This window comes from Balaenoptera acutorostrata, chromosome 1, assembly GCF_949987535.1.
Source record: "Balaenoptera acutorostrata chromosome 1, mBalAcu1.1, whole genome shotgun sequence".
NCBI classification, from domain to species: domain Eukaryota; kingdom Metazoa; phylum Chordata; class Mammalia; order Artiodactyla; family Balaenopteridae; genus Balaenoptera; species Balaenoptera acutorostrata.
The window spans coordinates 9,703,963-9,730,811 of NC_080064.1; the positions used below are offsets into that span (position 1 = coordinate 9,703,963).

Consider the following 26,849-nt stretch of genomic DNA (forward strand, 5'->3'; position numbering starts at 1 on the left):
ATTTCAGGAATAGAGATTTAATCTATTTAGGGATATTAGGGACATACATAAAAAGACTCTTGGAAGGTAATTTCATTACTATTATTAGATCCAAAAAATAGTCATTGTTTATCTTGAGATGGGAGGGAGGAAAGAGAGGATTCATTGGATAAAAGAGATTGAGGAAGCTTATCAAACAATCTCAACCTTATCTTATTTTACTGAAAGACCAGAAGAGGAGAAGAGGGTAGAGGATTTGAGCTGGAGTGGAAAAGTTTGGCCCTAAGGGGAATGTGAAAAGGGAATTGTATCTGAAGAAAAGGATCACACAACCACAGAAAGCAACTACTTGAATTCATAAAACACAAACATGGAACAGAGACATAGGTGACCAAACCCAGCGATGTGTTTTTGTTGTCTCGGCACTGCTTGGGTGCAGAAGAGAGGGGGTTAAGAGTGTGAATTCTGGGGCTGGAGCATGACATACTGAGCAGTTGCTGCTTGCCAAGCATTGATCTAGGCACTAGGGGTATTGTGTTGAGGAAGGTAGAGGAGACCTCTTCTTTTGGAACATTCTAGTGGGGGGAGGGGACAAAACGCATAGATGAATACAGGAAAAAGTAAACAAATATGGAGAGTGACGTAAGAAGGGTTGGTGATGGCAGCTCACGCAGTGCAGCTGAGATTGGGGGTGGGGGCAGTTTCAGGCAGCAGGTTGTTGGTTTCTGCACCCTGACATATGTTCTTATGTTAGCAGGTCTCCGTCTTTTCTCATGTTCATACACTTTTACTCTTTGTGTTTTGATTTCCAGATCAATAGATAAGCTTACGCTGAATAAATGGTAAATACAGAATATTATGCTTGGAGTTTTCATCCATTTATTTTTTAAATTGGGGTGGTTGATTCTCTACTTTTCTTAATTCTTACATTAAAGGGAAGAGGAAGGAAAGAGCAGACATATACTTTGAATCTTCTCTTTTTTCATCTGCAGATGACTCCAAGAGGAAGAGTGGGGACGGGTCAGCATCTGAAGAGAATCAGTTTAGTGATGACGAATATAAGACCCCTCTTGCCACACCTCCTAACACCCCACCTCCCGAGACAAGCAGCAGTAATAGGGAGAAAACACCTCCATTTTCTGGAGTTGAATTCAGTGAAGAGCAGCTTCAAGCACATTTAATGAGCACGAAGATGTATGAGAGGTACTCGCTGTCCTTCCTGGACCTCCAGATCATGGTTGGACGAGTGAAGGACAACTGGAAGCATGTCCAGGATATTGATGTGGGACCGACCCATGTGGTCGAGAAATTCAATGTTCACCTACAGTTAGAACGCCGATTGATTTATACTTCAGATCCCAAGTACCCCGGAGCCGTGCTCTCAGGCAACCTACCAGACCTAAAGATCCACATCAATGAAGATAAAATATCTGCTCTAAAGAATTGCTTTGCTCTCCTGACCACCCCAGAAATGAAGACTTTTGACACTCAGATTAAAGAGAAGATTTTTCCCCAAGGGGAACAGCGGGGAAGTTTGCAAGACTCGGTGATGAATTTAACCCAGAGCATCGTGATGTTGGAGCAGCATACCCGGGAGGTTCTGGTGGAGTCACAGCTCCTCCTGGCTGAGTTTAAAGTGAACTGTATGCAGCTTGGTGTTGAGAGCAACGGCCGGTACATTTCTGTGCTCAAGGTGTTTGGTACCAACGCTCACTTTGTGAAGAGGCCTTATGATGCTGAAGTCTCCCTCACTGTTCATGGTTTGCTCCTGGTGGACACCATGCAGACATATGGTGCTGATTTTGACCTTTTGATGGCCTCTCATAAGAACTTGAGCTTTGATATCCCAACAGGAAGCCTCCGGGATAGCAGAGCCCAGTCTCCTGTCTCTGGATCCAACACGGCCCACCTCATTAATGCTGCCACACTGAACGACCGATCAGCCACTAGTGTTTCTCTTGACAGAATTCTCACCAAAGAACAGGAGTCCCTCATAAAACTGGAGTATCAGTTTGTGAGTTCAGAGTGCCCGTCGATGAATTTGGATAGCACTCTTCAGGTGATTTCATTACAGGTGAATAATTTGGATATCATCCTAAATCCAGAGACAATTGTGGAGCTGATTGGTTTTCTTCAAAAATCCTTTCCCAAGGAAAAAGATGATTTGAGTCCTCAACCTTTAAGGACTGATTTTGAGAGAAGCTTTAGGGAACAAGGAGCTTACCGATCTACATGTGAACAAAACACCGAGGTTGCAGTGGAAATCCACAGACTTAACCTACTGCTCCTTCGGACAGTGGGGATGGCAAATGGAGAGAAATATGGCAGAAAAATTGCAACAGCAAGTATAGGTGGCACCAAGGTTAACGTCTCCATGGGCAGCACATTTGACATGAACGGTTCTCTTGGCTGTTTGCAGCTTATGGATTTGACACAGGAGAATGTTAAGAACCAGTATGTTGTCAGCATTGGGAATTCCATAGGCTATGAAAATATCATCAGTGATATTGGCTACTTTGAATCTGTATTTGTCAGAATGGAAGATGCAGCCCTCACTGAAGCTCTGAGTTTCACCTTTGTTGAGAAATTTAAACAGGAATGTTTTCTCAACCTCAAGATGGCTTCCTTGCATTACAACCACTCTGCTAAATTTTTGAAGGAGTTGACATTGTCCATGGATGAGCTGGAAGAAAGTTTTCGAAATATGCTGAAAAGCGCAGCCACCAAAGTCACCACAGTCCTAGCCACCAAGACGGCCGAGTACAGTGAGATGGTATCACTCTTTGAAACTCCAAGGAAGGCCCGGGAATCCTTTATCTTAGAAGAAAATGAAACATATGGTTTTGGCCTAGGTGCATCTCATTCCGACACTGTAAAGCTAATCTTGAACATAAACATTGAATCACCAGTTGTTTCTATCCCTCGGAAGCCTGGGAGTCCTGAGTTGTTGGTAGGACACTTGGGACAGATTTTCATCCAGAATTTTGTGGCAGGAGATGATGAATCCAGAAGTGACCGTCTGCAAGTGGAAATCAAAGACATTAAATTATATTCTTTGAATTGCACCCAGTTGGCAGGCAGAGAGGGCCCTGGGCCTGAAGTGAGCCGGGCGTTTAGCCCTCCTTCTGGGCCTGCCAGTGCCAACAGTCAGGAGGAAGCTCATTTCACCCGACATGATTTCTTTGAATCTTTGCATAGAGGTCAAGGTGAGGAGTGTGTGTATCTTTTGTCTCATTTTGTTTAAAGATTCCAAACCCAGCTCATGCAGATAGTACTTGGCTTAAAATAACTGCAAAAACCTTTCTTTTAGAATTATCCCCAGTTAATATTTAAGAAATCAAAATAGAATTTTAATAGAATGCTTCATATTAGGTTGGTATGTTTGCAACTTTTTCCATTGATTACCATATTTGGCAAAATAAGATTTTTTTTTTTTTAAGTGGACCCCTTGGGTGAGTGTTCATTCACAGGGATTCAGTGGGTGGATTCTGTTAGAGTATTATGTAATTTGGTCAGATGCATCTGATTTTTTTCATTCCTAAACTGTAGATCTTTCCTAGTTAAATATCGTAGTCTAAGGCAGCTGGAGGGATTGACAGAAATAAAATATGAAACTTAGTCTATGGATGTTATGTTCTCCTTTGAGTATCCTGCCATCTTCTGTAATGGTTTGGTCCAGGGTTCTAGGAATAAAATGCCAGTTTGTGTTCTTGATCTGATCTGCTAAAACCGAACAGTTCAATCTATTAGTCTTGGCATCCACAGAAATCAGGTAAGCCCTAGATGGCCTTATTGATTGGTGAAGAAATTAATGCCTTTGAGAACTTCTCCTATGGTTCTCAGATGTGTTCACCGATTGATTTACATACTTACCAAAAGATTGCTTTCTCTGCTTGGGTTAGAAGTTGTTTACTTAGAACCTTATATTGTCTGTGATTCTGACTTAGGTTCAATAAGAGGGATCAATCTAAAGCTGGACATGGATGAGTAATTTGGTTTGGAAAATGCCAGCTTGGGAGGTTAAGAGAAGCTTAACATGGACCCTGGCCTGGGTTAATTAATGTTCACTGCACCATATTTTGAAGCCACCAAGTGGAGCATGTCATGAAAATAACTGTTACTTTTTGTGTATAAATTTATCTTATACCCCTGCTTGCTATGAGTTTTGGTCTTGGGATAATTACCAAAGTTTGTATTCAATCATAGACCCCAGGTGCCAGGCTAACCTGCCCTCCTGGTCTAGGAGCAACTCCTGGGCTTTGTTCTGTACACTCTCTACTTAATCAGCAGTAACGCAGTAAATATGAATGTTTCCAGTCTGTCATTTCCTCTCTCTTATGCCAGCTTTTCACATCCTGAACAACACGACCATTCAGTTTAAACTGGAGAAGATCCCTATAGAGAGAGAATCTGAATTGACTTTCTCCCTTAGTCCAGATGACCTGGGAACTTCTAGCATCATGAAGATCGAAGGAAAATTTGTCAATCCGGTGCAGGTAAACACGTTATTTTTATGTCAGGACAGTTGAAGTTATGTAATTATTTTACATTTGTATTACATACGTATGTTATATTTATATTTTGTATATATAAAATGTTGGAAGGAAAATATATAAATTCAAGGAGATATTCATATTATTGTCAATAACTTCTTCCAGTGAACATGGAATCCTTTTATCATGTCCTTCTATCACTGGGGAATCAGTCTTGTTAGCCTTCTTCATGTGGAGGAGGGGCGAATTATATAGAGGAAGAGGGCAAATCCTTAATTCCATTGCCATAAAGAAACGAGGAAAATTATTGCTTAAAAAGTCAGAGTCTCTCTTTCCCAGGAGAATATAATTCTTGTCACACTTCTGACATATTTGGCCCAGCCTGTAAAACAATCTGATTATCTGAGCTGTTGACAGATCCTTTCAAGGGAGAATTAGTCTTGCCCCTCATTGAAATGAAATGGTCCGGGTGTGTGTGTGTGTGTGTCTGTGTGTGTGTGTGTATACATCTGTCATCCTTTTTCCTTCCAAAGTGTCATTTTTCCTGCTTTCACAGGCATGAGAGCAAAAAGCATAACATTATAAAACAGCAAGGACAGGCAGGATCTTAGGACAGTGGACCCTGGCCTTGGGCAGTAATTGGTCACTAGTCTGTCTGGCAGTTGCTCTGGAGTAACCCCGGAGTGCTGTTAACAGAACATACATACTTTTTGACATCAGTGGTTCCTGGATATGGGTCTCTGGGTGAGAGAACTTTCCCCAAAGCTTTTCCTTTTTGGCTTCTAGGGTTTTTCCTTTTTCTCTTTTAAACTTTTGCCTCATCAGTGGTGGTTACTTAGGATGAATTTTTCAGCTTAAATATAGCACATAATGTGAATTCTATTGGATTATATTGACTTCTTATTCTTATGGTAACCATTGACTTACTGTGGTTTTTGATGAAAATCTTAAAAAATTATTTTAAATAATTCTTTAAATTATGTAATAATTTATTTAGTAATTTAAATAATGAAAAAATATTTTATTATGAAAGATTTTAAAAATAGACAAAAGTAGAATTGTCTAATAAACCTCATATACCCATCACTCAGATTCAGCAGTTACCAAGATTTTGCCACATGTGTCTCGTCCATTCTTTTTTTCCTTTGGGGAAATATTTTAAGGCAAATCCCAGACCTCATGCCATTTTTAACCCTATATATTTGGAATGTATCACTACAAACTATGTGCATTTTAAAAAATAACTATAATGGTATTATCATGCCTTACAAAATTAATGAAGATTCCTTGGTGTCATCTGAATTTTAATCCATTTTCAGATTTCAGAGACATTTTCGATTGCTTCAAAAATGTCTTTTCACTTTTGGTTTGTTTGAATCAGGATCCAGACAAGGTCTGTACATTGCATTTGTATGGTACATCCTGTGGGTCTCTATTCATTTAGTTTACCTCTCATTTTTCCCCCCATGACATTATTTTGTTGGGGAAACTAGGTCAGTTGTCCTGCGGAATGTCCCACAGTCTGGATTTGGCTGTTAGTTTGTGGTGTCACTGAACTTGTCCCCCCCATTTTCTGTAAATTGTAACTTAACTCTGCAGGTTTAACTGGATTCAGGCTTTTTTTTTTTTTTTCTTTTGGCCAGAACACTTCAAAGGTGGTGCAGTGTACTTTATGTTATATTATATCAGGAGGCATATAATGTCTGATTGACATCAGTGATGCCGAAATTGTTGATTGTGTTCAGGTGGCAGGAACCTGATCCCTCCATTGTAAAATTCCCTGTCAGTCACTTGTGTAAGGTCTTATTCCACCGATAACTGTGGTGGGATACGTTATTTATTTAGGGGTTACAAAATGATCACCTTCCAACTCTATCTTTTCTTTATCTGTTTGGAATGCCTCTGTTAAAAAATTGTCCTTAAGTAAATAAAAAACTTCCCTGAAGACAGTTTTATTAAGAAATTGTAATTAAGAACAAAGTAAGGGAGTAACAAGTAATCATGGATCTTCATCATTATCATTATTATCATTAAAAAGTACTGTTTGATCAGCTGTACTAAACTTAGGTTGTTATTACTAATTGGTGATGATCAGCGAGTTTTAGAACCATGTCTTGTTTCTCAATCCTAAGGTATAACCACATTAGACTTTTGGCAGTATTCCCTTCAATTTTTGAGGTTGTTTTTTGGGGTTAGAAAGAGTGTTTTGCTGATTCAGGCCTACAGTTAATAGCACTTATTGAACATTTATTGTGTAGATTATTCTGTGGGGTACTTGGGGAGGGCCTTGTGAATAGATATGGGTCACAGAGAGGTAAGGACAGAAAACAAACAAAAGAGATAGTCCTTGCTATCAACTAAGTTAAAACTTCTCGGGGAAAGCCATAAAAAATCTGTGGGCAGTGCATATGAGTGCAGTTGACGATAGTAGCAGAATAACTGAATTTTTCTCTTCGAATACAGGTGGTGTTAGCAAAGCATGTATATGAGCAGGTTTTACAAACTCTGGACAATCTCGTGTACAGTGAAGATCTGAATAAGCTTCCAGTCAGTGCCACCTCCTCACCTTGCCCTAACTCTCCTCTGCCTTCCCTCAGTACCTGTGGAGAACCTTCCATTGAAAGGAAGGAGAATGGATTGTTCAGCCACTGCAGCCTTTCTAACTCTTCTCAAAAGTCCTTGTCTTTTAAGGAAGTCAGATCTTTTACCCAGATTCAAGCCAACTTCTGTATATCAGAGCTTCAAGTTCAGCTAAGTGGAGATCTGACTTTGGGGGCGCAAGGTCTTGTGAGCTTAAAATTTCAGGATTTTGAGGTGGAATTCAGCAAAGACCATCCTCAGACTTTATCCATTCAGATTGCCCTGCGCTCTCTGTTGATGGAAGACTTATTGGAGAAAAATCCAGATTCCAAATATAAGAACCTGATGGTGTCTCGGGGAGCCCCTAAGCCATCTAGTTTAGCACAAAAAGAGTATCTCTCTCAGTCTTGCCCTTCTGTGTCCAACGTGGAGTATCCGGATATGCCTCGGTCTCTCCCTTCCCACATGGAGGAAGCTCCTAATGTCTTTCAGCTGTATCAGAGACCCATTTCAGCCTCCCGGAAGAAGCAAAAGGAAGTCCAAGACAAGGACTGTCCCTTGACCCCACCTCCTTCTCCAACAGTAGAGGAGCCCAAGATACTTGCTGGAAGGAGTAACTTTGATGATTCCTTGGTCCATATCAATGTATTCTTGGTGGATAAGAAGCATCCAGAATTCTCTTCCAGTTATAATCGAGTTAACCGGAGCATTGATGTTGATTTTAACTGCTTGGATGTGCTGATCACACTGCAGACCTGGGTCATGATACTAGATTTTTTTGGAATTGGCTCCACTGCAGACAACCATGCAATGAAGGTGCCGCCTGAGGACATTCTACAAAATGTGAAGTCAGAGTCGAGCGCTTTAATAGAGTCTGAACTTCAGGATCCAGTTAACACCAAACTGGATCTCAAGGTATCAGTCCTCTTTGGCTCCCGTAAGTAAGTTCTAAGAATGAACGTGGGCTTTTTTACTTAAATGCTGTCATTGTACATTTACTCTAGAAAATTCTTCTTGTTGGCAGGGGAGCTATATGGTCTTCTGGATGTCTGTTACAAAAGGGTAGACATTCGTATTTTAGAAAAGGTTTTAACATTAATCCCATCTGGAGGCAGGGGAAATAAATGGCTTCAGTAACTTCTTGTCTTTCCTTTGGACTGTATAGTTCATTGGAATTACTTAGCTTCTCTAAGTCTCCGTTTCCTCATCTTCCATCATCTCACTATGATAACTAAATGAGGGAATTATGTAAAGCACCTGGCAACATGTCCAGTACATAGTAGCTACTTTAAAATGTGCCTATTGTCATCATCTCCCTCTCACTCAGAACGTTACTGGCTTTTATTGAGAGCAACAGTACAGGTGTTAAAAATGAAGTCTCGAATGTCAGACTTGCCTGGATTTGAATCCTGGCATTTTTGTTGTAACCATACAGCTGTGTGGCTGGGGACAAATTATTTAGCCTCTTTCTCCTTCAAGTTTTTCATCAATAAACGTAGGGTGTTTAATGGTCCCTATGTCATTGGGTTTTGAGGATTCAATGAGATGATGTAGGTAAGGCCCTCGTCACGTGTGTGGCAGAAATGATCATTCAGTGAATGGTACTTCCCCCCACGTTTTCCTCCCATGCAGTTGTCTTGTAGAAACTGGTTAGTGTCCCCTAGAGTGTCCCGCATTCTGGATTTGTCTCTTTGTGTCCTTATGGTACCATTTGACTTCTTTTATCCTCTAATTTTAGAAATGGAAGTTAGCTCTAGAGACTTGATCAGGTTCAGGTTCGACTTTTTGGTAAGCACCCTTCAGAGGTGGTGCTGAGTGCTTCCTGTTGAGTTACACCAGGAGGTCTACAACATCCGTTTGTCCCACTTTTAGTGACTGTAAGATCCATGCTAAGAGTGGGCTCAGGTGGTGATAGCTGGATTCCTCCAAGCAGAGCATTTTTAGGCCCATTATATACGTTATTTTGGTGATTAAGTGGCTAGAGGTGTTTTTACTTCCCCCTTCATGATGATCTCATTCCCTCGAGCTCCTTCTGTTGTCCATGTCCAAAAGCTACTGCAAGGGGACCTCTGTGGTGCTGGAGTGGCCCCCAGGGTCATTGCTCCATCTGTAATAATTCCCTCCTTTTTTCTCTGCCTTCCCCTACACATGATTTTTCTCCTTCCTTTCCTTCTATTATTTTCTTTTTCCATTTTTTCCCATTCATCAGACATGTACCGAGCACCTACTTTGTGGTAGGCATGAAAGATAAAGGGGTTAGTATCTCTGGGCTCTGCCACTTGGGAGCAGAGAGTATGAATGGGGGTTTGATCTGTTCTCCATCCCCTCTTCTCTCCTTCCTTCTCTTCAATCAGGGCCTCACCCCGGTGACAACACTCAGAGGTACCTGCCTCAATAAATCATAGACATAGAGTCCTTTTTGTAGTTAAAATGACAGTATTACAATACAGTATTTCCTTGTTTCAGAGAATGCTGTTCCCAAGACAGAGGATTTTGGTTTTCTTCTATTTATAGTTGTCTCTGGGAAAGAAAATCTTGGATTGTAGTTCCTAAGTGAAGTCCCAGTTGGTCACCACGGGCTTCTATTAAATACTTGTCCAAAGACGTTAAACATTAAGTGTATTTATCATTTTGCTTTGACAAATTTCTTAGGGTGGACTTTACTTAATGAATCTGTGTGAGTGATTACAGAATAGTGCGATATTAGAGATGAATGCAAAAAGGGGAAAAATGGTTTTATAATGTAAAACATTTCACTAACAAAGAATAGACGAGGCCAAAAAACCCTACAAAAACCTGAAAACCAAAAATACGAAGAAATGACAACAACAAAAAAGAAAAAAGACAGAAGAAAAAAAATTGAACAAAACAAAAAAGAATAGACGAGGCAACCATAGAGAAGACACCACAGAACCTGGGTTTTAGATTACCCAGTCGAGTTCCTTTCCTATCAGCTCTCTCCTCTTATTATGGTTTGGCTGACTAAGAAAAGCTGAATTGAAGTTGGCATCAGTAAATTGAAAGCTTTATCTTCAAATTTCCCGAGACTTGCAGCACCTTTCTCGATGCTGTTTGCCTGAAAGTTACCTTTTTTCCCCTCAGTAATATTTGCCTTGCTTCACCTCCTGCGTTCTTAGGTTCATTCGCTCTCTCTCGTGCTGAATAAGACCACCAGTGAGCTTGCTAAAGCAAATGTGTCCAAATTAGTGGCACACCTGGAAATGATTGGTAAGTGGGGAAAATCAGACTTGCAAAATCCGGGTAGAGTTTGAACATCCTGCTTACAAATCTAACTGTCCTCACTGGCTAAGTAAGGTGTGGCGCAGTGGCTTGGTTGTGGTTACTAGCCTGGGCGTGATTTGTGGTGGTGGTGCCCCAATACTGGTCTGTGGATCAGAATCATCTGGGTAGCTCGTTAGAGATGCACATGTCGGCACAACTCCTTCCCCATCCCAGGAATCTGATTCTTTAGGTTGGGATGGGGTCCTGACATCTGTCTGTGTTTTAAACAGACTATCTGGGTGACTGTGTAATTTCTCTGTCTAAAATCAGGACATTTTTGAGAGTGAAAGGGGGCATTATTCATAATTACAGCTGGGAAACAGGCATATAACAGGGCCGTCGCTGGGAAACCAGGGCACGTGTTCAGTCTGTTGCCCTGCCTAGGGGGAGCCACCAATAGGGGGTGGTTTAGGCAGGGGGATATTGTAGCAAAGCTAGCCTTCTTTCTAATGGGACTCTATAGGTTGAAATTCCTAGTAGCACACAGGAGAGGAGCTATATCAAGTTCTAAATCAGAGGGATTTACAGTGTGCGTAAAATACCGCTCCTTTTTTAAGCAACTGGTAATGAAATAAGGAAGATTACAAAGCTCCGATGTTGATTCTGTAGTAAAATAAGAATGTCTTTTGGGGACGGGATGAACTAAAATTGAGGTTTCATGCCTGGTATAAATTAATTTATAAAAGGTTCCTAGAAGAGATGGGTCTTTAGAATTGGGAGAAGCTTGTGTATTTTTGTTAGAGGACATTAGGGGTCAAAAATAAGTATGCGTCTTCAGTTCATTGTGCGCAGAACTAGCCTGCCAAATATATACACCTCAGTCATTGTTCTGTAATGCTAATTATGATGATAAAGTTTGTTTCACAGAAGCAACAGTTCAGAATATTCCTTTTCAATATCCACACCATGTTAAGAATGATTCATATAGGTTTGCGCCCCAGGTGTACGTTTCAACATTTCTTCTTTCTTCTACCCACCTTCTAGAGGCTTTACTTGTGTAATGTCAGAGTAGTTTCAAATCTGTGTCTCCAGTGTCTGTCTCATTAGTTTTGCCTTTTAATTAAATCACACTAAAACCCATTTTTTAATGCTTGATTAACATATCTCTGACACTTCCTCCTTTATTCTTTTGTCCGTAGTACAAAATAGACCTTATGACATTTCACTAATTCTAATTAGTGGTCTGATCTCAGAAGAGATCACATTTTTATTTGTATTTGTAAATGTTTTATCCTTTAAATTGTGTATGCATTTAATTTTTTTCCCCTTGTAAGTGTTAAAGTGTGATGCTGCAGTATTATTTCAATCCCTTTGGACTTATGCATTGAGACTATTTGCAATAGTACATAAAATATTTTCTGGGTGTGTAGGAATATGAAAATTTTCTTTTGACATTTTGTTTTATTAAATGGTGTAAAGTCTGAGGCATGTGTATATCAGTTTTTGTTTCAGGCAAATTTAAGGTGTGTGACAGAAAAAAGATACATAAGAATGTGTTCTAATTTTTAACATTCCTAGAAGGAGACCTGGCCTTACAGGGAAGCATTGGGAGCCTGTCTCTGAGTGACCTTACATCCCATGGAGAGTTCTATAGAGAACGGTTCACTACAAGTGGGGAAGAAGCACTCATCTTCCAGACTTTCAAGTAAAAATATCGATCTTTCCTCACTTAACATTTTGTCATAATTGCTTGTTGTTTCAAATTCTTCTCAGCTAAACAATGAAGAAAAGTTTAAAAAAGTCGTAACATCTTACGTAAAATGGATTTGATCTAGTTATGGGGAATCTTGATTTATATTAAAATGCATCTGCATTGAAGTGGGCTACTCAGGCTTAATAAATAAGTGGGGTATGATTGAAATAATTGTGATTATTATTACAGTCTGGTTTCACACCAACTTGTTATGTGACTTTGAGCAAGTCACTTAATCTCCATGCATCAGTTTTTCTATCGAAATATTGAAGGGACTATGTTAGATCAATTTCCATCTAGCTCTGAATGTTCTGGAATGATTTCAGCCTGAGGAAGTTGTTGAAGATACGGGTTTTAAATTGCATTACGCATTTTTCCCAGTACAAACACAATCTATATTCAATTTTAGAACTTAGAAGGCATTTTTAGCCTATGTAGTTATTAAAGAATGGTTTTCTCAGAAAGCAGAAAGTTTAAAAGGCTGGTTTTTCAACTTCTCAGGGAGCTGTTAGAAAATATAGGTATCCAGCTCTGCCCCCAAATATTCTGGTATGTGGTAGTATTCTTTTTTTTTTTTAAACTTGCCAAAGTGATTTTTAAAAATTTTTTGGCCGCACCGCACAGCATGTGGGATCTTAATTCCCTGACCAGGGATCAAACCCGCACCCCCTGCATTGGAAGCACGGAGTCTTAACCACTGGACCACCAGGGAAGTCCTGCCAGAGTGATTTTAATGTTCAACCAGAGTTGAGAAAAATGGTCCCTAAAGATGTCTGAGAATTTTTCTTTCATTTCCAGAGGAAGTATATCATACTGTTCTGAGAATTTAGATTGATTTGTTTGCACTGTTACCTACCACAGTGGCACGGTTCTCTAATAAATGAGATAATTAATGTAAAGCTCTTAACTCTCTGCGTGACACAAAATAGGTGCTCACCTAATACGAGTTCTTTTCCCCAGTGGCTGTGTCCCGTATAATAATTTATTATTATGGCATCGTGTTCCATTAAATTTAAAACCATTTGTAAAAGTTTTCTAATTTATCTGTGAATGTAGATGCTAAAACTCTTTAGCTTGCATTTCACTGAAGTAAAAAGAAGACTTCTTTCAGCTTGCAGAAGACAGATTGCCCCAGAAACTTTGGTTCTGTTGCCTAATTTTCTTTACCGATTGTTTCGTGGTCTTATTTTTATTACCTTTCAAGCCCATATTGTCACAGTCTTTGCTAGAAGAGTGAGCAGGAATAATCACTTTTCCTTAAAGGCAGGGAAAAAGAGCCTCAGGGGAAAGGTCTGAACCACAGGTGTCTTCTGAGTAAGTTCTGGAGTCATGAGTGGGTTCAGCACCCAAAGCTGTCCCCCTGTTTATAGCCCTGTTCATCACGCCAGACTTTTATTTAACATCCTCAACACATGGCGGGAGCTTAGAAAGGAAGTAATTATTGGAGTTTGCTTTCTAAAACTTGATTGGTGGATTTCCATTTTAATAAAGCTGTTTTCTAGGGAACCCCCTAAGTCAACCCAAGTTTTCTTCAAATACTAATTTGCATCTTGCTGCTGTCTGAGTCACATTTTTGCCCTTCCTCCTAGATACGGCCGGCCCGACCCGCTGCTCCGGAGGGAGCACGACATTCGAGTGAGCCTCCAGATGGCCTCCGTGCAGTATGTGCACACCCAGCGCTTCCAGGCGGAGGTGGTGGCCTTCATCCAGCACTTCACTCAGCTGCAGGACGTGTTAGGGCGCCAGCGAGCTGCTATTGAGGGGCAGACGGTAGGTAGTGTCATTGATCTAAGACATTTTTCCAGTTTGACTGATCAGTAGAACTTTTAAATCTCTAGAGGTAAATCTGGAAAATTTCACTGAAAAAGGTGAAGGTAATTAGGTAATCTTAAGCTTACTACTGTCTTCCAGGTAGCTGATTATCTACAGAAATCTTACTGTAATCGGAGAGCTTATATTCCTTATTCATCATATCGTGTTTTAATTTCCTTTGAAGATTAGCTTTAGCTTGCTCTAAAAAAGATAAAGTTTATGGATAACACTTAAGACTTCAGGTCCCTTTTAGAACTTCAGTGGGGTTACTTCTTCTGGAAAGTGGTCCCAAAGAACATATCTATTATATTATAGAAAGAGGATTTTTTTCAAATATAGTTCTCCAGCTTCTTAGTTCATGGCTCCTTTTAATGTCTTGGAATTTTTTCCGTGATACATCCTAGGCCAAAAGAAACACCAAATGGTCTTTCCATTTCCAAAGTAATGAAGTCTAAACAACTTATTAAGTATATATGTCCAACAGCTTAGTAGCTGTTAGAAAAAAAAACACGTAAGTGAAAATGAGATTTTTATTTCATTTTTAAATAACCGTCATTCCTTCCTGGTAGGATGTATGTGCCTCTTGGGCACTGAACAGTTTCTCACACTTGGAATCAGGTTGAACGTCACAACCCTCATTTCCTTTTCCACATTTATTTTATCATGGTACTTGCTTTTTATAGCAGCAACTGCTTAAGACCCAGCTTTGCAAAGATGTGACATCACTGAAAGGAATGTAGCATGATCTAGCATTGAGTGTAAACCATCTCAAGTTAGTAGTTTGTGCAGTGTCTAACAGATGATGTGTTTCCCTCAGAGATTTGCAATGTCCTGGCAGCGCACCTGTGAGTGTGAGGCAGCCTCCTGTGGTGTCTTGGCACACAGTTTGGGAACCACAGAAAACAATTACAGTGTAGTTCTTTGTAAAACTTGTTATTTATTTATTTTTAAGCTTTATTAGGTAAAAGATTAAAATTTAAGTCTTTATAGTGGCAACACTTAAAAATTTTATGTTTTAGTTCAAATTCAGAAGTTTTGAATATGTTGTATATTGTTTTAGTATGGAATCAAAGTAAAAAAGGACATTTGGAGAAAGGTCTCTTTCTCAATTACTTTTCCTCAGCCACCCAATTTCTGTCCTTGGCAACAACCAATGTTATACTGGTTTCCTGTGTATGTTATAGAGAAGGTGTTTGTTTTTAAATATAAAAGTACAATCAAATTATAGGGAATCTGGAAAAAATATCTTATCAGTTTTCTAGCATCATAGGTATGTTTTATGTTCATCTTTTTTCCCTATACCTGTTTCCATGGTTATAATTACGGAGTATGTAACCTTTTTTTTCTCTCTTTAGAAACTTAAAACAATTTGGTATTTGATACATATAAAGAATATCTGTAGCATGTATATAAATTACAAAGTGTGGTAATAGAAGGAACATCTATGAACCCACCACCAAAATAAAAATTAAAACATTACTAAGACTGTTGCATGTGGTCCTTCCCTATCTCATTCTGTTAATGCCTCAGGTAACCCCTCTCCTGATTTTTGGGTCGACTAGTCCCTTTAAAATTAAAAGAAAACTTTGTATACAGTATCTTTTGTTTTGCTTGTTTGACCTTTATAAAAAGGGCATTAAATTTGCTTGTGTCCCTTTGCTAATTTTCTCCCAGCCCTAATCCCTGCATCCTGGTAGCCACTGGCCAACTTGCTATTACAACAGAATACAGCCATGTTCATTCGTTTCCTTATCGTCTGTGGATGCTTTTATAGTTTTCTTGATTTGCTCCAATATCTTATGGATTTTGTATCTATGCTCCTGAGGGATATTAGTTTGTCGTTTTCTTTTCTTGAAAAGGAAAGAATGCCTTTTTTCTGGTTTTGGTAACTGGTCAGTGCTGGCCTTGTAGTATGAATTGGGAAGTGTTCCCCATTCTATTTTCAGAATAGTTTGTGTAGAATTGACATTATTTCTTCCTATATATATTCTGGATATAAGACTTTTGATATATGTATTACAGATATTTTCTCCTAGTCTATAGGTTTTTTTCCCATTTTCTTTTTTTTTTAATTTTTGGCTGCGCTGGGTCTTAGCTGTAGCACGCGGGATCTTCATTGTGGCATGCGGGATCTTTGTTTTAGTTGTGGCATGTGGGCGTCTTAGTTGCAGCATGAGGACTTCTTAGTTGCAGCATGCGAACTCTTAATTGCGGCACGCATGTGGGATCTAGTTCCCCGGCCAGGGGTCGAACCCAGGCCCTGTGCATTGGGAGCATGGAGCCTTATCCACTGGACCTTTTCCCATTTTCTTAATACTGTTTTTTGAAAAGCAGGAGCCTTTCATTTTTCTTTTTTTTAAAAAATTTCTCTTTTTAAATTTATTTATTTTTTGGCTGTGTTGGGTGTTCGTTGCTGTGCACGGGCTTTCTCTAGCTGCGGTGAATGGGGGCTACTCTTTGTTGCGGTGCACGGGCTTCTCATTGCAGTGGCTTCTCTTGTTGCAGAGCATGGGCTCTAGGCACACGGGCTTCAGTAGTTGTGGCGTGCAGGCTTCAGTAGTTGTAGCTTGCGGGCTCTAGAGCACAGGCTCAGTAGTTGTGGTGCACGGGCTTAGTTGCTCCGCGGCATGTGGGATCTTACCAGAGCAGGGCTCGAACCCGTGTTCCCTGCATTGACAGGCAGATTCTTAACCACTGCACCACCAGGGAAGTCCCAGAAGTCTTTCATTTTGATGAAGTCCAATTTTTTTCTTTTAGAGGTTAGTGCTGTGTGTTTTGTGAAAGAAATCTGCTTACCACTAGGTGGCAAAAAATTTCTCCTATTTCCTCTTTTAGAAGTGTTATAATTTTAGACCTCTTCCATTTTGAGTTAATTTTTGTGTATTTTATGAAATAAGGGTTGAGTTTTTTTTCCGTATACATATTCAGACTATTCTTTTCCCATTGAATTACCTTGACACTTCTGTTGAGAATGTATGCGTGTATTTCCTCATTCTCTATTCTGTTCCATTGATTTATATTTAATTGTATACCACCCTGTCTTGATTGCTCTTGCTTTATGATGTGTCTTGAAATCAGATAGTTTAAGTCCTCCAACTTCTGTTTCAAAGATGTATTGGCTATTATAGGTCCTTTGTTTTTCTCTACAAATTTTAGAATCAGCTTGTCTGTTTCTACAATAAAGTCAGCTAGGATTTGATTGGGATTGCCTTGAATCCGTATATCTGGAGAATTGACGTCTTAACAATATTGAGTGTTCGGATCCTTGAGTATGGTATATCCCTCCATTTAATTAGATCTTCAGTTTCTCTCAGCAGTGTTTCGTAGTTTTGGGTATACCGTTCTTACACATCTTTTGTTAAATTTATCCCTAGGTGTTTCACAATTTTGATGCTATTGTAAATTGTATCAATTAAAAATTTCAATGTACACTTGTTTATTGAAAGTTTAAGAAATATAATTGACTCATATACTGACATGTTGACCGCATATCCTACAATCTTGCTAAACTTACTTATTGTAGTTCCTTTAGATTCTTTAGGGTTTTCTACATAGATGATTATGTTGTCTGTGAATAAGAGAGTTTTCTTTTTTCCTTTCCAACCTGTATAGCTTTTTGTGTGGACTAGGACTTCCACTACAATGTTGAATAGAAGTGGTGAGAGTGGGTGTCCATGCTTTGTTCCTTGTCTTAGAGGGAAAACATTGTCTTTCACAGGTGTTACGTATATGATGTTAGCTCTAGATAGTTTGCGTGTGTTTTTAAGTTATCTGTCTACTTCGTCTGAATTGTCAATTTGTTGGCATGAACTTGTTCATAGGTTCCCACATCTTTTTAATATTTTTAAGTTCTCTAGCAATGTCCCTGACTCTTCCCTGATAGTGGTGATTTTTGTTTCCTTCCTTTTTTCTTGATTAATATAGGTAGAGTTTTATACTTTCAATCAACTCATGGAGGCCTGTGTTAGGCCCATGCATACTGTTAACAAGCACGCCGTGTGCACTTGAAAAGAATGTAAAGTGGTTGTTGGGTAGAGTGTTCTATAAATGTTTAATTGATTTTTCTGTTGTTTATCTGTTTTCTAAATAACTGGTTTCTGCTCTTTATGATTGTCTTCCTTCTCCTTACTTAGGTTTATTTTGCTTTTCTACCTTCTTAAGCTGGAAGCTTTATTGATTTTAAATCTTTAGTATAAAATAAGCATTTAATGCTAAACATTTTTCTTTAAGTACCTTTTTAAGTGCATTCCATGAATTTTAATGTGCTGTGTTTTCTTTTTCAGTAAGGTCAAAATATTTTTTTAATTTCTCTTGTGATTTCTTCTGTGACCCATGGTTTATTTAGAAGTGTATAGTCTAATTTCCAGATATTTGGGGGTTTTACATTATCTTCTTGTTACTGATTTCTAATTTAACTCCTTGGTGTTCAAAGAATATATTCTGTGTGATTTTAGTTGTTTTAGATTTATAAATTCATGAAACTTTAGGAAACTTGAGGTTATTTGATTATAAAATTAGGCAATTAATTGAACCTATAATCCAATTTTCCTTCTTCTTTCAGGTGAGAGATCAAGCCCAGCGCTGTTCACGGGTTCTCCTGGATATTGAGGCTGGTGCTCCTGTTCTTCTTATCCCAGAAAGTTCCAGATCAAATAATCTGATTGTAGCGAATTTGGGGAAGTTGAAAGTCAAGAACAAGTTTCTCTTTGCTGGTATTCCTGGGACCTTTACCTTACAAGATAAGGTGAGCAGTCAGCACCCATTCCCTTCTCAGTTCACCTGGCATTGGAATGCCAATCGAAGAATTCAGATGCAGCCATAAGAAGATTCCTAACCACTGTTACCTTTGTAGTATATGTGGCTTGAAGAATATTTTTTTGGACATTTTATTAACATTTCAGTTAACCTTTCATAGAGGTAGTGTAAATTACAACTTTTACTAACTGTATGTAGTAACTTATTTTAGCAAACAAATCAACAGAACCATCTTTATAATGCTTTCCTCATAGGCTGAACTCATAGTAATCAACTTTTTATACTGTGTGGCTTCTTTTGGAAGACATGATTTGGCCCAAGGCTTATCTGAAGCCATTTAAAAATACCTTAATAGGGCTTCCCTGGTGGCGCAGTGGTTGAGAATCTGCCTGCCAATGCAGGGGACACGGGTTCAAGCCCTGGTCTGGGAAGATCCCACATGCCGCGGAGCAACTAGGCCCGTGAGCCACAGTTGCTGAGCCTGCGCGTCTGGAGCCTGTGCTCCGCAACAAGAGAGGCCGTGATAGTGAGAGGCCCACGCACGGCGATGAAGAGTGGCCCCCGCTTGCCACAACTAGAGAAAGCCCTCGCACAGAAATGAAGACCCAACACAGCCATAAATGAATGAATGAATAAATAAATAAATAAATAAAAATTAAAAAAAAAATACCTTAATAATTAAATCGTATGGAGTATACTGCTTTACAGTTTAAAAGTACGTTAGCACTTATTTCTTATAACATGTTTGGAGGTAATTGGGATGAGGATTGCTGCTTTCATTTTACATTTGGAAAAGCTAGGACTCATTGAGAATACGTGAAGAAAATGGGGAACCCTTGTAAATCACAGACTTAGCACTGATAGGACCTTGGAGGTGGTCCCACCCATTTTTGCAGTTGAGGAGACGAGTAACTTGCTGGAATTAGAGACTATCTTATGTTCTAGGGGTGTGTGTGTGTGTGTGTGTATGTGTGTTTTAATATTTATTTATTTATTTTGGCTGCACTGGGTTTTAGTTGTGGCACGTGGGATCTTTGTTGCGGCACGTAGGATCTTTAGTTGCGGCATGCAGACTTCTTAGTTGCGGCATGAGGACTCTTAGTTGCGGCATGCATGCAGGATCTAGTTCCCTGACCAGGGATTCGAATCTGGGCCCCCTGCAGTGGGAGCATGGAGTCTTACCCACTGGACCACCAGGGAAGTCCCTCTAGGTGTGTGTTTTAATGAAACTTTACTGGTTTCCACCTCAACTGACAATAATAGCAATGCAGATAGCCAGTGTTTGTTGAATGCCTACAACAGTCAGCCTGTACTAAGCTCCTTACCTATTTGTTCACCTTGTCCTTATTAGCAACCTAAGACGTATTGTTCGCTTGTTTGTTTGTTTGTTTATTTATTTATGGCTCCATTGGGTCTTTGTTGCTGCATACGGGCTTTCTCTAGTTGTGGCGAGCCGGGCCTACTCTTCATTGCGGTGCACAGCCTTCTCATTGCAGTGGCTTCTCTTGTTGTGGAGCACAGGCTCTAGGCGTGTGGGCTTTAGTAGTTGTGGCATGTGGGCTCAGTAGTTGTGGCTCACGGGCTCTAGAGTGCAGGCTCAGTAATTGTGGCACACGGGCTTAGTTGCTCCACGGCATGTGGGATCTTCCCGGACCAGGGATTGAACCTGTGTCCCTTGCATTGGCAGGCAGATTCTTAACCACTGCGCCCCAGGGAGGTCCCCTAAGAGGTACTGTTAACACCATTTTTCCAGATAAAGAAATTGAGACTTAGGGACTTCCCTGTGTTTCAGACACAAATGTAATTAGTAGAGCCATGTATCAAACCCAGGTAGTCGTGGCAGAATCCATGCTTTTAACAAATATATTTCATCACCACAGGAATTGAAATATTAGTTTGGCTGATGAAACTTGATTGGAGTATGGGACCAAGATCAAACCATCATTACCTGCTCACTTCTCAATCCGAGGTGGTATTTTGATGGACTGAGTAGACACTAGCAAGCTTTATGAATAAACACCTATTTTTCACCTGCAGGCTACAGAGAGCCACAGGATTAGAGACAACCACTCAGTAGAAAAAACATGGGCAAGTAGTATTTGCTGTTCACAATCTCCGTTAAACAGATGGATCAATATGCATCCCTTGTGAAGGGGCCAGTAAGATATGGAGAGAGGAGTCAGAAGTGTTTCTTCTAATACTGCTCCCTTCAGGGGAGTAGATGAGTCCCTTCATGGAAACGAGATTAAGCTGCTCTTCTCATATTGATCAGACCCGAAACAGCCAAAATAATAATAATGATAATAATAATAAAGAAAATAAATAAATTAAAAAAAAGAAATTGAGACTTAGATAGGTTAAGTAATTTCTTTTGGATTAAACATCTAGTGAGGAGTACAGTGTGGACCTTAGACTTTGGTGTGTCTGCTTTCAGTACTCTGTGCTCTTAACCACGGTATGATTTTACCTCCCAGTATTAGGATTAGGTTTATGTAGGGGAAAATAAATTGGCAAAGGCTATTGCTGTCTTACTGGTCCTTTGCCAAATAGCTGTAGCTCTTCTGAATTTTCTAAAGGATGTGGCAGTGAATTCATTAAAATAACTTAGGTGGAAGAACTCCAGAGGTTATTAGAGAAAAGATAGAAATTTGAACAGAAAAGGTACTGTTTGCCTCTCTAGGTGTAGGAAGAAAAGAAAACGGAAGAGTGACTAGGGTGCTAGTCTTGCCAGGCCTTTGCCAAGGAGCTCAACTTGGGTCAGAAAGTAATAGGAAGACTGTATTTGTTGGTAATGCCTAAACTCAGATACTGTTATTATTTTCAAATTACTGTCTATAATTTTCTTCATTTGTTTCACTTTTCACTTAGCCATTTATTCACTACTTCTGACCTAAACACCCTGAACCAAAAATATTTGATTCTTTGAGTGGGAATGGGTGGAGTGAGGAGGAGAGTGAAGACGAGCCAGTGAGAACCGCAGGAACCGTGTTCATGTGTCATAACCCGGAGCTCAGGACCCGGAGTGGGGGTGTTTGAATGATGGTTAGAGGGCAGGTTGTCCTTATATCACCTCACTACAGCCGCTTAGACGAACCAGATTTAGCGATCAGAGCACACGGTGAAACCAGAACAGCAGTGATTAGCAACGCAGAAGGAAGAGCGTCACCAGGTTTGCGCATCTTCACGCCCCATCTTCAGGCAGCTGATGGCTGAGAACGTGCTTGTTCACCTTGTGGTCAGAAGCCCTCCTGTTGCAACAATAGGCCTTCCTGCCAGAGTGAGAAATAGGCTTCCACTTATGTATTTTTTTTAAGACAGTAAAAATAAAACAAATCACCGTTGGCCTTTCACAGTAGGCCTAGTAGAGAACTAGTAACCTTGGTCTTAATGAAAATCTCTTTTCATATTTGAGTGGTAAGCATTTTGCTGTTTACTGACTTAAGTCTTATAGAAAATAAAAGAAAGATCCATTTATAAAAAGAAAGATTTGTAACTGCTTCTAAAATTTGTTACTTTTCCTTACTATGAGGTGTTTATAATTAACATGACTAGATATTAAACAAATGTGTCAGAGCTGGTGTTTACACACGAATGTTGTTCCCACTGACACCTCAGGGTACTGCCTATCTGTTCCACCTCTGCTGCCCTTACTGCCCAAGGGAGAGCTGAATTCTTCTTGGGAACTGTCTTTTCAGCCTTTAGTTAGTTCTTTGGAATATATTTGTTTGTGGTAAATCTTTGTTTTGAGGCCTAAATCTTTAGGAAGAGATCAGTTAGAGCCAGAATGGGTGATCAAGTTCAATAATACCATTTTTGTTTCTCTCCCCTTCCTGAAAAGATAAGGACTTATTTTCTATGTCAGATATATCTATATATGAGCTTAATGAGCTGAGTCTGAATTTAGCTTCTAAAGAAGAATTGCCAAAATATTTCAAGAAATTTTTGCAAAATGGTTTCTGTTTTGTTAAGTATGCCAAATAATAGCATGTAGTTTGTAGCATTTTAATGAAAAAATTTCCCTGTATTTGTTTTTGAGGATTTGATTTTCAGTGGCATTGCATACAAGGATCGCTTTTTCTTCAAGGTATAATATGCTTTTTTGCCTCCTGGTTATTCGAAAAAACCTTATGGGATTCAGCAGTCAATTCACATTCATATGCTTAAAAAAGAAAATTTTAAAAAACAATTCTTTAAAAGGATAAGTGACCTGGAAGATAAAATGGTGGAAATAACTACTACAGAGCAGGATAAAGAAAAAAGAATGAAAAGAACTGAGGACAGTCTCAGGGACCTCTGGGACAACATTAAACGTGCCAACATTCGAATTATAGGGGTACCAGAAGAAGAAGAGAAAAAGAAAGGGACTGAGAAAATTTTTGAAGAGATTATAGTTGAAAACTTCCCTAATATGGGAAAGGAAATAGTTAATCAAGTCCTGGAAGCACAGAGAGTCCCATACAGGATAAACCCAAGGAGGAACACGCCAAGACACATATTAATCAAACTGTCAAAAATTAAATATAAGGAAAACATATTAAAGGCAGCAAGGGAAAAAAAACAAATAACACACAAGGGAATCCCCATAAGGTTAACATCTGATCTCTCAGCAGAAACTCTGCAAGCCAGAAGGGAGTGGCAGGATATACTTAAAGTCATGAAGGAGAAAAACCTACAACCAAGATTACTCTACCCAGCAAGGATCTCATTCAGATTCGATGGAGAAATTAAAACCTTTACAGACAAGCAAAAGCTGAGAGAGTTCAGCACCACCAAACCAGCTTTACAACAAATGCTAAAGGAAATTCTCTAGGCAAGAAACACAAGAGAAAACACCTACAATAACAAACCGAATACATTTAAGAAAATGGGAATAGGAACATACATATCGATAATTACCTTGAATGTAAATGGATTAAATGCTCCCACCAAAAGACACAGGCTGGCTGAATGGATACAAAAACAAGACCCATACATATGCTGTCTACAAGAGACCCACTTCAGACCTAGGGACACATACAGACTGAAAGTGAGGGGATGGAAAAAGATATTCCATGCAAATGGAAATCAAAAGAAAGCTGGAGTAGCAATTCTCATATCAGACAAAATAGACTTTAAAATAAAGACTATTACAAGAGACAAAGAAGGACACTATATAATGATCAAGGGATCGATCCAAGAGGAAGGTATAACAATTGTAAATATTTATGCACCCAACATAGGAGCACCTCAATACATAAGGCAAATACTAACAGCCATGAAAGGGGAAATTGACAGCAACACAATCATAGTAGGGGACTTTAACACCCCACTTTCACCAATGGACAGATCATCCAAAATGAAAATAAATAAGGAAACACAAGCTTTAAATGATACATTAAACAATATGGACTTAATTGATATTTATAGGACATTCCACCCAAAAACAACAGAATACACATTTTTCTCAAGTGCTCATGGAACATTCTCCAGGATAGATCATATCTTGGGTCACAAATCAAGCCTTGGTAAATTTAAGAAAATTGAAATCGTATCAAGTATCTTTTCCGACCACAACGCTATGAGACTAGATATCAATTACAGGAAAAGATCTGTAAAAAATACAAACACATGGAGGCTACACAATACATTACTTAATAACGAAGTGATTACTGAAGAAATCAAAGGGGAAATCAAAAAATACCTAGAAACAAATGACAATGGAGACACGACGACCCAAAACCTATGGGACACAGCAAAAGCAGTGCTAAGAGGGAAGTTTATAGCAATACAAGCCTACCTCAAGAAACAGGAAACATCTCGAATAAACAACCTAACCTTGCACCTAAAGCAATTAGAGAAAGAAGAACAAAAAAACCCCAAAGCTAGCAGAAGGAAAGAAATTATAAAGATCAGGTCAGAAATAAATGAAAAAGAAATGAAGGAAACAATAGCAAAAATCAATGAAACTAAAAGCTGGTTCTTTGAGAAGATAAACAAAATTGATAAACCATTAGCCAGACTCATCAAGAGAAAAAGGGAGAAGACTCAGATCAATAGAATTAGAAATGAAAAAGGAGAAGTAACCACTGACACTGCAGAAATACAAAAGATCATGAGAGATTACTACAAGCAACTATATGCCAATAAAATGGACAACCTGGAAGAAATGGACAGATTCTTAGAAATGCACAAACTGCCGAGACTGAACCAGGAAGAAATAGAAAATATGAACAGACCAATCACAAGCACTGAAATTGAAACTGTGATTAAAAACCTTCCAACAAACAAAAGCCCAGGACCAGATGGCTTCACAGGCGAATTCTATCAAACATTTAGAGAAGAGCTAACACCTATCCTTCTCAAACTCTTCCAAAATATTGCAGAGGGAGGAACACTCCCAAACTCATTCTACGAGGCCACCATCACCCTGATACCAAAACCAGACAAAGATGTCACAAAGAAAGAAAACTACAGGCCAATATCACTGATGAACATAGATGCAAAAATCCTCAACAAAATACTAGCAAACAGAATCCAACAGCACATTAAAAGGATCATACACCATGATCAAGTGGGGTTTATCCCAGGAATGCAAGGATTCTTCAATATACGCAAATCAATCAATGTGATACACCATATTAACAAATTGAAGGAGAAAAACCATATGATCATCTCAATAGATGCAGAGAAAGCTTTTGACAAAATTCAACACCCATTTATGATAAAAGCCCTGCAGAAAGTAGGCATAGAGGGAACTTTCCTCAACATAATAAAGGCCATATATGACAAACCCACAGCCAACATTGTCCTCAATGGTGAAAAACTGAAACCATTTCCACTAAGATCAGGAACAAGACAAGGTTGCCCACTCTCACCACTATTATTCAACATAGTTCTGGAAGTCCTAGCCACAGCAATCAGAGAAGACAAAGAAATAAAAGGAATCCAAATCGGAAAAGAAGAAGTAAAGCTGTCACTATTTGCAGATGACATGATACTATACATAGAGAATCCTAAAGATGCTACCAGAAAACTCCTAGAGCTAATCAATGAATTTGGTAAAGTAGCAGGATACAAAATTAATGCACAGAAATCTCTTGCATTTCTATACACTAATGACGAAAAATCTGAAAGTGAAATTAAGAAAACACTCCCATTTACCATTGCAACAAAAAGAATAAAATATCTAGGAATAAACCTACCTAAGGAGACAAAAGACCTGTATGCAGAAAATTATAAGACACTGATGAAAGAAATTAAAGATGATACAAATAGATGGAGAGATATACCATGTTCCTGGATTGGAAGAATCAACATTGTGAAAATGTCTCTACTACCCAAAGCAATCTACAGATTCAATGCAATCCCTATCAAACTACCACTGGCATTTTTCACAGAACTAGAACAAAAAATTTCACAATTTGTATGGAAACACAAAAGACCCCGAATAGCCAAAGCAATCTTGAGAACGAAAAATGGAGCTGGGGGAATCAGGCTCCCTGACTTCAGACTATATTACAAAGCTTCAGTAATCAAGACAGTTTGGTATTGGCACAAAAACAGAAATATAGATCAATGGAACAGGATAGAAAGCCCTGAGATAAACCCACACACATATGGTCAACTTATCTTTGATAAAGGAGGCAAGCATATACAGTGGAGAAAAGACAGCCTCTTCAATAAGTGGTGCTGGGAAAATTGGACAGGAACATGTAAAAGTATGAAATTAGAACACTCCCTGACACCATGCACAAAAATAAACTCAAAATGGATTAAAGACCTAAGTGTAAGGGCAGACACTATCAAACTCTTAGAGGAAAACATAGGCAGAACACTCTATGACATACATCACAGCAAGATTCTTTTTGACCCAGCTCCCAGAGAAATGGAAATAAGAACACAAATAAACAAATGGGACCTAATGAAACTGAAAAGCTTTTGCACAGCAAAGGAAACCATAAACAAGACCAAAAGACAACCCTCAGAATGGGAGAAAATATTTGCAAATGAAGCAACTGACAAAGGATTAATCTCCAAGATTTACAAGCAGCTCATGCAGCTCAATAACAAAAAAACGAACAACCCAATCCAAAAATGGGCAGAAGATCTAAATAGACATTTCTCCAAAGAAGATATACAGATGGCCTACAGACACATGAAAGAATGCTCAACATCATTAATCATTAGAGAAATGCAAATCAAAACTACAATGAGATATCATCTCACACCGGTCAGAATGGCCATCATCAAAAAATCTAGAAACAATAAATGCTGGA

The 26,849-nt window shown here is 39.1% G+C and overlaps 1 protein-coding gene across 8 annotated transcripts in view; it reads left to right on the top strand.

Annotated features, from left to right (window-relative positions):
• VPS13D (vacuolar protein sorting 13 homolog D) overlaps positions 1–26,849 on the top strand; it is a 246,652-nt gene that overhangs the window by 32,761 nt on the left and 187,042 nt on the right. For all 8 annotated transcript variants that reach the window (XM_057535232.1, XM_057535241.1, XM_057535246.1 and 5 more), the window contains exons 19-25: positions 972–3,185; positions 4,324–4,475; positions 6,936–7,967; positions 10,190–10,280; positions 11,853–11,979; positions 13,617–13,797; positions 18,401–18,583. In XM_057535232.1, the coding sequence (XP_057391215.1) occupies positions 972–3,185; positions 4,324–4,475; positions 6,936–7,967; positions 10,190–10,280; positions 11,853–11,979; positions 13,617–13,797; positions 18,401–18,583 (3,980 nt within the window). The remainder of the gene's footprint in view (positions 1–971; positions 3,186–4,323; positions 4,476–6,935; positions 7,968–10,189; positions 10,281–11,852; positions 11,980–13,616; positions 13,798–18,400; positions 18,584–26,849) is intronic.